This window comes from Staurois parvus, unplaced genomic scaffold (assembly GCF_062004578.1).
Source record: "Staurois parvus isolate SC_StPar_1 unplaced genomic scaffold, SC_StPar_1.0 ptg000454l, whole genome shotgun sequence".
NCBI lineage: Eukaryota > Metazoa > Chordata > Amphibia > Anura > Ranidae > Staurois > Staurois parvus.
The window spans coordinates 665,041-676,668 of record NW_028318250.1 but is presented as its reverse complement, the minus strand read 5'-3'; the positions used below and the strand labels follow the sequence as shown (position 1 = coordinate 676,668).

Sequence of the window (11,628 nt, the reverse complement as noted above, 5' to 3'; positions counted from 1 at the left end):
GAGCTCTACATCTCAAGGGCTGTCCTGGAAGATTCCCAGAAATAGGTTACTGGCAAGTTTTTTTTTTTTTCGCAAAAAGTGTTGGCAGTAGCCCCTGCGTAAAGCCTGTAGACACTTTATTACATTTTACACCAAAGGAAAAATCTCATCAGGAGAAGGGATATATAAACCTGGATTGAGCTAAAAGAATCAAAAGGGCATCTACTGCGAAGGCCTAAGGATCCCTGGTTCTGGCTATGATCAAGCCCTTTCTGTTCATATAAAATCCCACAAGTTAACCTCATGACGCCTTGGGATTTCAAACCTCTGCTGTCTGTACTTCAGGGACCTTCCTTTGAATCGAGAGCCCTCTGGGAGACCCCACATGTAAAGTTGCCTGGTGGCCATTACATCTGTTAGGTTTGTTTTTGAGCTGAAGAAATTGGCACAACCACACTTTGTGAATGCAATTAGCCCAAGGAAGACAGTAAACCTTGGCTTTGAGCTGACTTTGACTGATTTAATAGTATTCAATATGAGGTCAAAGATAGAAATATTTTGTACCTTTCTGAAATGACAGAATGAAGGTATGAGGTCCATCTTAGACTCAGATTGGGTCAAATACATCGAGTAGGAGGCACCCCTTCATTGTTGGGAGAACTTCTGGGCAGACTTTTAGGGGTCCAAGCCTTATGATAAAGGAAAGTATTAAACTGTGGTTTTTAGGTTGATGCCTGGGGAGAGCAAAAAGGCATCTTAGTAGAGGTAGAAGCCATAGGATTAGTAGACTTAGATTTTTTTTTTTTGTGGGGTAGGAGCACCTTTATCCCAGTGACTTCCTTGTTGAATTCATCAGGGGAATCCCCCAAATAGGCATATCTTACCAGCAGACCAAGCCACACGACCATAAGATACTGCACATATTCTAGAGAAGGTCTCTAGACTCGCAAGCAGACCAAACTTTTATTCACACAATCCTGTGCATATGAACAGGCAGCACCTTTGCTGTGTCGATTACTAAACCAGTACTCCAGACACTGCATTGGAACCAAGGTGGACTTCCGGAGGTTCAGCACTCAGCTGAACCTCTCCCGAGCATTTGATGCAAATTTTCTGACCCAATTGCTTCTGAAGTAGCAGGATATCCAAGTACCCCACACAATGGAGATGCCAAGTCCTCAACAACACCCAAAACCAGACATCTTGGTAAACACTGTTGGGGCCATGGCCAGTACAAAAAGGCAATGCCAAAAATGCACAATGGAAATCTTCCACTGTGAAGCTGGGGGAAAAAAAAAAAAAGTAGGCATCCTCGTTATCCACTGACACCAGGCACACTTGGACGGAGAGATCATTTTCTTCTTGTATGACACAGGGAGCATTATCAGGATGTGCAATTCATTGTTGATTGTATATTTTGGAGGCTATGTCACCCACCTGCTTATTTTTAAAGGTGACCTCTGGATGCATGTGATACAAAGTCTTGCAGTACAGGCAGCATCCTTTCTTCATTTTGACCTGGATACAGTGTGGCTCAGTATTGTAGGTCCCTATTACAGAGAAATACTTGCAGCTGTGGAGGTCTACAATTACTCTGCCTTATTCATATCACACATATATTACCTATTCTCATAAGCCCTCAATACCTTCACCTAAGTTCAATCACATATGCCTGTTATTTCATCAGCACCATACCTTATAGTTGGTCTCCATCTGTGCCGGGTTTGTTTTCCAGCATCCTTATCCCAGTGTGCACCCCAGGAGTAGTTTTGCTTCAGCCATATTTTTCTGTGTTGCATTTTGTGGGGACTTGTTGGAGGGGGGGGCTGGGGGACATATACACACACAACTTATGCACATGCCACACCACTGTAGTAAATGTACTGTAGCGGAGTGGCAAGTGGTTAAACGATTAACATCTGATGCATGTGTTTTTACAAATAATCCTGGTCTTCACTGAAATGTAGGGTGGTATATTTGTACGAACAGATGCAACAAGCCAAGAAACAAAACCCTGAGCTGCACATAAGCTTGTGCTATTTAAGCACTTGCCCTCCGAAGATTAACCCCCCCCCCCCTCCTGACCAGACCATTTTTTGCAATGCAGCACTGCATTACTTTTAATTGCCAATTGCATGGTCATGCAACACTTCGTCCTTCATTACCTCTGTTTTTTTACTTTTTGCGTTAAACAAATTGAGGAAAAAAAAAAAATTTTGAAAAAACCCAATATTTTCTAATAAACATCCAATTAAAAAAAAATTTCTTCATAACTCTAAGCCAAAATGTATTTTGCTACATATTTTTAGTAAACAAAAACCCCAATAAGCGTATATTAGTTTGTGCAAAAGTTATAGCGTCCATGAACTATGGGACATATACTGGGATTTTTTTTTTTTTTTAATATATACTAGTAATGGTGGCGATTAGAGACTTAGTGGGACTGAGAGATTGTGGCAGACATTTTTACACTGACACTTTGTGGGAACCAGTAACATGAATACTGATCAGTGCTAAAAATAAGCACTGACCACTGTACTAATACTAGTTGGGAAGGGGTTAACATCTAGGGTGTTAAAAGGGTTAAGTGTGTGCCTAGGTATGTGCTTGGTGTACACTAGATGGTGCTGGTATAAGGGGAAGTGATGGATTGTGTTCCCAAATTTGCTCTGACAAAGGATCCATCACTTTCCCCTATCACAAAAGAACTGTGCCTATGTAAACATAGGTACAGCTCTATTCTTGCACCCTGCCCGACAATCTGTAGTGCTGGCAAAGATCCGTTTGCTGGGACAAGCAATCCACTGGCTGAATTGAACAGAAGCAGCTAGTAAGATTCATTTAGCCTTACAGTGCAGCATGGTTTTTAACCACTTATTCACAACTGTTCATATTTGAACAAAGTGGTGAACACTTTTTACAGTGGCATTTAGACATTACAGAAGCCACCCGCAAACAGCTTGTGTGCCTCTTAAAAGGATGTGAACTGAGCTGTCAGATGGTTCAGTTCCCAAGTCAAGTATATAGCCAATCTGAGCAGCTCTGTACCTTGTGGTTGCTTGACAACCAATTATACAGTGATCACATATGTAAAAACAGTGTACAGTTTACAATGGAGAACCAGTCCCTTCCCCTACAACAGAGGAAGGAAAAACAAATATTGTTAAGAAACAAGATAATGGAAAAGGTGCCTCTAAGGGCAGTATACCAAAGACATTTATTGGCGCTATGGTTAAAAAATACTTACAGAATAAAAAAACAAACAAAAAGACATGAAAAACTAATGAATTATTCCTTCATTAGTTAATGATTAAATTCATTACTTACAGATCAGCAGTAACTGATATTCAAGGTTGTGGAATTAAGTTTTACATCCCACCTCCTGTATATCTCAACTCCATACTGTCTGTAGTGACCTGTATATTTATCCTCTCACTTCCCTTATGTTGCACATCAACCCTCATTTTCAACCACCTACTGCATGTGACCTGTACATTAACCCCTTCACCACTTGGTGTCCTGGCATTTGTTTTATAGCAAAAAGGTTAAAATACTGTCTTTCCTTTATACAGTAAAAAAACAAAAAAAAATTGCACCTGCTGGGTTTGGATGAGGAAAATTGCATCCCTTTAGATGAGATTTTACTTTGGGAGCATCTGTCCAAAAATGTTTTTGTTGTAGGCAATGACCAAAATCTGAGTTGTATTTTGGTGCAGACTTCTGAGAAAATCAGTAAGCTAATAACTCTAGTGGCATTCTATACACTGTGTACAGAATTCTTCCAGGTTGTCATATTGTATTGGATTTTGCAGGAAAACAACAGCGATGCAGAGTGAAAAGGAAAGGTCACTTAACAACATTCAATTACAATAACTTGTGTCACAATTGTATCCCCCCCCCCCGCACAAAAGTAGACATCCAGAAGTGGTTACGCCCCTTCATGACCAGGGCTTTTGTTATTCAGCACTGTGCTACCAAACTGGCAATTGCTTGACCATGCAACACTGTACCCAAATGAAATTTATATAAATATTAATAGACATACAAAAGGCCCCTTAGTGCAGTGTACCTAAAAAGGTAACATACTGATTGTAAAAAAAAAAGTTAACATTCATCCAAGAACTCTCCAAAATTAAACAAAAAATAAAACAAAACACAAAATTAAAAAAAAAAATAAAAAAATAATACCAATATTGCCCCAGTTTATTTCAGCTTATTTACCAAAATGTACAGCAAGCACAAATTTAGACTTTTAAAGTAACCAATTGTTTTTAAATACAGCATTGGTTAAAGAAAACATATAAAAATATCTTGTCAGCCTCTATAAAGAAAAGAAATACAAATTTCAATTCAACATGTCGCCTGCTAAATCTGTAGTTTCCACATGAAATGTACTCTTAAGACATGCACATATAATGATTGCATAGTAAATAATAGCAACTGCCAATTTAAAAACAAAACACTTTAGTACAAAAATTGTAACCACACTATTTAATAGCCTACAGGAAAAAATCCAATGCAAGAAACCGCAGGTCATCTGAAGTACCTGCAAATGCATAAGACAGTCAAAGGGCATTATTTTGAGAAATTGTTAAAGGACGGACAAGAAAGTGTGCCACAATCATTCATTGACAAAACACTATTACAATGTATACATACATAAATATACACTGAAGTATACATAAGAAATTAATGGATTGTAAAAAGTGTGCTTTTGAAGAACGTAGGGGTAGTCCAACAAGGCTAACGGTTTCAACTGATATCAAAATTTGTGGGCTATAATCCAAAAGTTAACTCCTTGAGACCTTTCAGTGATCTGTAATAAGCCCCCAGGTGTTCCTACTTGTTTGGATCAGAAGGGGACGCAACAGTTCACTACGTAAAATGCACATGAGGAGCAAGACTGAGTAGCAGTAAGTGAAATAACATCCTTGGAGTCATAAAACAAAGCCAATAAGCGACGACCTTCACCATTCATACTGTAACTGAAGTATCCACCATTTCCCACCACCAGTGGTTCTTCAGAGGCACTCTTAGATGTTTTGTCAGAGAATGGTGGCAAACAACATAGCGCATTTGGTGCAAAAAAAAAAAAAAAAATTAATTGTGATTTTAAAACTACCAGGCACCATGTTCCAAAACTTCTGACTAAAGATATAAGGATAACTGTACATTGACTCACTCCCCCTCTCCTGAAAATGTTCTGGTGAATGGCAATTTGCGTAGCACTGTCACATGGGGATGTTCTCAGCCCTGTGTACTCTCCAACAAGTTGTTTACACAACTTTTTCACTACTCCAGACAGCAAAGCATGTATATAATGCTGGGGTGTGAAGGGGGGCTAAAATGAAACTGACTGCCTTGTCCCTGCAAGCAACAAAGGTCATCAGGGTTTTGAGCCAGAGGAAACCTTGCCCAGTGAATGTTCTGAAGCTAGTGTCCAAAGTAGATTAAGGTAGACCGCCATTCTAAAAAGCTATCTATATCAATACTATTGGTCTCAAAAAATTTAAACGACAAAGCAAAATTGCCTCCTGCCTCAAACTTGCTGTAAAATACAGAGCTTCAGTTTAACAAAAGAAGTTTATGTGGATGCCCAACACACAAAGCCAAACACTAAATTCATTTTGCAGCTCTATAAATGTACATTTTCCCTTTATAAATGCAAGGCAGGAAAAGGTTAGAATCCCCAGAGTTCGAGTGATACTAGCAAACAGACTTGTGGGGCTTCAGAACATCTTCAGTAACATACAGATGAACTTCTCCAGGCACTACAATCCTTGAACTTGACCAGAAACTCTTGAAGGCTGTATAAAAATTTTAAAAAGGCCCTACCTGAACAAACCAGAATGTTTGTATTAGCAAGGTAACTGCTCAATTTGAATGATGGCCTTAAATACTTTGATCATTTGCGGTCAGACATAAAATGAGGTGTAGCACTCTAACAAACTCAAATTAAAAAACAAAAAAAAAAACTTCACATTTCCATGGATAAATCTGCTCAGGGGTAAAAGCATTAATGACCACTGGATTTGTGACTATTCCAAGATCGAGATCTTGACTTTGACCGTGATCTGGACTCCGAGTGGGATGGAGATCTTTCATGGTCCTCTCTTCTGGACTCCCTGCTGACTCTAGAACTTGTTCTGCATTTTTCATCTGCTTTAGATCTGGAATGCGATCTAGATCCAGATTGCCTCTCTTTTCTTTCTTCTCTTGGCTGGGATTTGGACTGAGACCTACTGTTAGACCTTGATTGTGATCGTTGTCGTCGATTAAATCTATGAGAAAAGGAAGAACATTTCTATAAAAAGGTGTTTCTTTAACCACTTGCCTACAGGGCACTTATACCCCCTTCCTTACCAGGCCAATTTTCAGCTTTCAGCGCTGTCCCACTTTGAATGACAATTGTGCGGTCATACAACATTGTACCCATATGAAATTTTTATCATTTTCTCATAAATAGAGCTTGCTTTTGGTGGTATTTAATTGTCGCTGGGTGTTTTACTTTTTGCGCGATAAACAAAGAAAAATGCAAAAAATTAAAAAAAAAAAAGTTTCTTTGTTTCTATTATAAAATTTTGCAAACAGGTAATTTTTCTCCTTCACTGTTGTGCGTTGATGAGGCAGCAGTGATGGGCACTGACAGGCGGCACTGATAGGCAGCACTAATGAGGCGGCATGAATAGTCAGCACTGATAAGCGGCAATGAATGGCGTCACTGCTGGGCATTGACTGGGGGCACAGCTGAGCTGCACTGATGGGCACAGGTGGGTGGCACTGCTGGGCGCCGATGATCAGGGCACTGATCATCAGTGCCCCAATGATCGGTGCCGATCCCTGCTCTGACAGCTGCTGGTTCTCGGCAGTACTTTCCTCGCGCTTTGACAGCGAGAGGAAAGTGCAGCCAAGAACCGGCAATTGCATTTCCCTGTGATCAGCGTGTCATTGGACACGGCTGATCATGTGGTAAAGGGCCGCTGTGATTGGCCGTTTACCACATCACGTGATCAGCTGTGTTCGTAGGACACAGTGATCACGAAGATTGCCAGGGGCAGTTTAACTTAGTGCATTGAATAGAACTACGGTAACTGCTTTTAACCACTTGCCCACAGGGCACTTATACCCCTTCCTGCCCAGGCCAATTTTCAGCATTGTCACAATTTGAATGACAATTGCGCGGTCATGCAACACTGTACCCATATGAAACTGTTATAATTCTTTTTGAGACAGATAGAGCTTTTTTTTAGTGGCATTTAATCCGGTCTGGGTTTTTATTTTTTGTTAAACTGAGAATTTTGGAGAAAAAAAAAAAAACATTTTAGTTTGTTGTAAAATTTTGTAAATAAGTGATTTTTCTCCTTTACTGATGTGCGCTAATAAAGCTGCAGTGATGGGCACTGACTGGAAGCATTGATAGATGGCACTGAAAGGCAGCTCAAATGGGCACTGGCAGGTGGCATTGATAGGCACTGACAGCTGGCATTGCTGGGGCTACACTGATCATCAGTGCCCTGATCAGTGTACATGTCCCCTCTGAGGAATGCCGATTACTGTCTCTCCTCTCGAGCTGTCAGCGTGACAGCTCATGAGGAGAGAGATGACGATAATCGGCATTTCCTTATTTACATGCGATCAGCTGTGATTGGACACATCTGATCATGACACAGAGCCGACGTCTTCAGCTCTGTTGATCGGTGATCTGCTGTGTCCGAGGGACACAGCACACAACCAATCCTCGCGCTGCACGCCCCTGAAGTCGCACGCGCGCGGTTAGAGTGGGAGGATGTTATATGATGTCCTCCCAGAACGAGAGAACAGCCTTGCGCCTTCATTTCCTTATATGGCAGGTGGGAAGTGGTTAAACATAAGGGTAAGGCCCCATTTACACTTGCAAAAGGGGCCATTTGTGATTACCCTTGGGATACTAAGTGGTATTCCTCAAAGTAACCATGGGCAGGACCCCTCTTTGAAAGCAGTGAAAGCCCGACAGCACCTGCAGCCAATTCTGGCCATTCGCATATGAATCGCCTATGCAGCGATTACCTGCGGATGACCGTCCCTGGGCGTTAATCAGAAACATAAATAGGGCCTACAACCATAGTTGGAACCACTAACCAAGACTTAATTGTCCTGCATGAGGAAAGTACAGGTACAAAGCAACATGTGAATTTTATTCTCACCCCCCACCACCTTATCTTTGTTCTTGCAACATACGGAGTGCCTGTAAAGATAATTACCCACCATTTCTTGATGCATGAAGTTCATGACACCTCCCCTTCACCAGTGCAGTGCTGGGTTCTCAAGTGGCCAACTACCAGGTCCAAGTGCAGTAAAATATAGGCAAGAAAGTCCTTAGCCCTGGGAAAGTGCCATAGAAAGCGAATTGGAAGCTTATAAACTGGTTGAGTAACCTAGTATAACCCTAGTATATTGCTTTAATAAAAAAAAAAAAAAAAAAAAAAAAAAAAAAGGCCTGTATTCTTTCCTAGATACACATAACTGGATACTAACATTTTGATTGCCTCCTGGGGGAACAGGAAGGAATTTTTCCCCCATGCAGGAGCAAATTGTTTATAGCTTTGGGTGTGTTTTTTTTTTTTTCCTTCTGGATCAACTGTGGGTATTGTTTTACAACTTTTTTTTTTGGTTGAACTGGATGGACTTTTGGTCTTTTTTCAGCCAGACTGTGTAACCCCTGCTACTCTCAACATGTCTTGGTTGTGAGGAAACAAGTACCAAGTGCATAATAGATGGGAGGGACCCGTGTCCCATAATCAACTAAGAATATTTATGGCAAGTACAAAAATCGTATTTTCTCGTCAGGGGACAAAGAAGTCTCAGATATGCCTGAAGGCTACTTTTGTGTTTTATATTACATTGGAGAAGGACTAGAACACTTGGTTTTTATTGCTGTCTGTCCCCCTATCAGGTGGATTAGACCCTCTGTTAGATCTGGTTAGCTATAACCAGTGAGAGAAAAAAAAAAAAAAACCACACAAAACCCAATTTTGCAGGAATAGTGGGGAAGCCATTCTGGCGATGAGCCCTTATGACTACCAAAGACCTCACTTCCCGTTGGGATAGGAGCCGACATGTAGCCATGGACTTTGAGGGAAACATGTAGAGAAAAACACTAATATAAATGCAGAAATTTTTATTGTTTAACATTAAAAGAATAAGTCTACAAAATACATTATAAACATATTTGCCTTTAGGTTCACAGATGTAAGGATTAAAAAACAAAAAACATGTAAACTTCGACGCATTTTGATTTATCTTCCTCAGGAGTATATGTGAAAAGAATTAATACGATGGAACCCAGTTGCTATTTGGACCTAGACGATTACAATGTGGCAATAGGATTTACAACTTCACTTAAGATGGATGATTAAAAGACCTGTTATTGCTGACCAGGGATATCTGTAAACCCCTCAAAGTTTTCCCTCTTTGTGATGAACATTCACCTGTGCGCTGTCAATTTCTGCTGTTTTAGGACACTGTATTTGAGACGTGTTTGTTATACTTACCAAGTTTGATCAATGCACAATTTGAAAATGGTGGCCTACTACCTGTTTCATGTCCATGCTTCTCCAGAGGGGATGAAGATACCACGCATGATGTTCATTCCAGCCGATATTTTACTCTAACTCAAAATAGAAAAGGAGTTCCATCATATTGATTCTTTTCACATGTATGCCTGAAGGACACTCAAAAATGTGTTGAGTTTACACATGGATTTTTCTTTGAAAGCATTACATCTATGTGAACCTAAAGGCAAATATATTTAATGACTTTTGTAGTCTTATCCTTGATCTTAATGTACAAAAAAACCAAAACATTTTTTTTTGCACGTATATCAGTGTTTTTGCTTCTGTCCCTCAAAAAGTCCATGGCTACGTAGACACTCTGGATACTAAAAATGTTGGTAGTGCCAAGTTATTAGTGCAATAGTCTGGCATGCAAGGCAATATGCAACATGAAGCAATTGAGGGTTTTTTTTTCTCTGTAGGCACCCATGACATGTGTTTACGATCATGCACGTGGTGGTGAGGTTCAACATTTTTCCTTTGGGAATGAGTGGAAAGGATGCTTTTTGTTAAAACAAAAGTTACCCCCATGTGAGACTGACATGTTCACCTTCAAAATCATGTTAAATGTTCCACCCATTTTTAGGGTGCAAGATGTTCCCACTCCTGCAGCAACTTGGGGACCTGAGCCCTCTGACAGCAGTACGGGGAAAAGTTCCAAGTACCAGTATTCACTTTAAAAAGAACTTTGCCATGTGGGGCTCCTCACACAGCCACATCATTCATTCACAGAGTTTTGTGAATAAACTACAAGAACCAACATCCTTTGCAGATAACAGCATCGTGGGTTCATTGAGAACTAAAAGGCAGGTGAGTATTCTGGTAGTTTATGGATTCCTCCCGTCAGTGTAAGCTGTCTGCCCATAGATCTTACAGGCAGACAGTTTCATGCATACAGCTCAAAAAAAAATTAACAGAACACTTTAATCAGAGTATAGCATCAAGTGAATTAAACTCTTGGGATATTGGTCAGTTAAGTAGTAGAGGGGGTTGCTAATCAGTTTTAGCTGCTTTGTTGTTAATGAAATTAACAACAGGTGCACTAGATGGGCAACAATGAGATGACCCCCAAAACAGGAATTGTTTTACAGGTGGAGGCTCCTGACATTTTTTTACCCTACTCATCTTTTCTGACTGTCACTAGTTTTGCATTTGACTAGGATCAGTGTCACTACTGGTACCATGAGGTGATACCTGGACCCTACAGAGGTTGCACAGGCAGTCCAACTGCACCAGGATGGAACATCAATACATGCCATTGCCAGATTTGCGGTGTCTCCCAGCACAGTCTCAAGAGCAATAAAAGGTCATCCAGTGTAACTTAGGGTGTGGTTGCCATCATCCCTATTCCCATAATAGAGAGAATTATATCCTACATTTTGTGGGGGTTTTAAGGCAACCTTAGAATGCATACAAAATTATTTAAAAGATTGACATTTTGACACATTAATACATAAAATCGAATAAACACCTATTTCACCAAAAAAAAAATACAGCAATTCTTGACAGGTTTGCTTCACAGCATTTGTAGTTATTACAATAAATGACTAATTGTATCCCTTAAAGCTGATTTCCATCGTGCAACCAATTTTGGACTACAAGTGCATTCAGGCTAAAACCAACGCATTTCGAATACCTTAGTACAGATTCTTCCTCAGGGAAAGGATACCACTCTAAAAGCAATAATTGTCAGTAATTAATCCTTTATACATATTTCTCTTTAGTTGAAAAATTGAAAGAACCATATAAGATGTGACTTGCATACCAACAAAATTAATCAAAATCGGATGCTTTACTGTGTTTGGAAAATAAGTCTCCCCATAGGATGAAGCCATCGTTTGACATGCAGGAACCACAGGTGCCACATCAGAGGCACTGTTGTAACAGAGCATATATCAGTTAATACCATGTATAATTATTATTATACAGTATTTATAAAGCGCCAATAGTTCGCTCAGCGCTGTACATTACAAAGGGGGACAGAACATGTGACAGAACAATACCAATACAATGCAAAACATGAGGGCTTCTTAAAAGTATAACAAGGCATCAAGAATAT

At 40.1% G+C, this 11,628-nt stretch overlaps 1 protein-coding gene across 2 annotated transcripts in view; it reads right to left on the bottom strand.

Annotated features, from left to right (window-relative positions):
* Positions 1 to 4,164: 4,164 nt before the first annotated feature.
* SRSF10 (serine and arginine rich splicing factor 10) overlaps positions 4,165 to 11,628 on the bottom strand; it is a 42,635-nt gene continuing 35,171 nt past the window's right edge. For both annotated transcript variants that reach the window (XM_089688777.1, XM_089688778.1), the window contains exon 6: positions 4,165 to 6,260. In XM_089688777.1, coding sequence (XP_089544903.1) covers positions 5,996 to 6,260 — 265 coding nt within the window. In that variant the 3' untranslated portion in view covers positions 4,165 to 5,995. The remainder of the gene's footprint in view (positions 6,261 to 11,628) is intronic.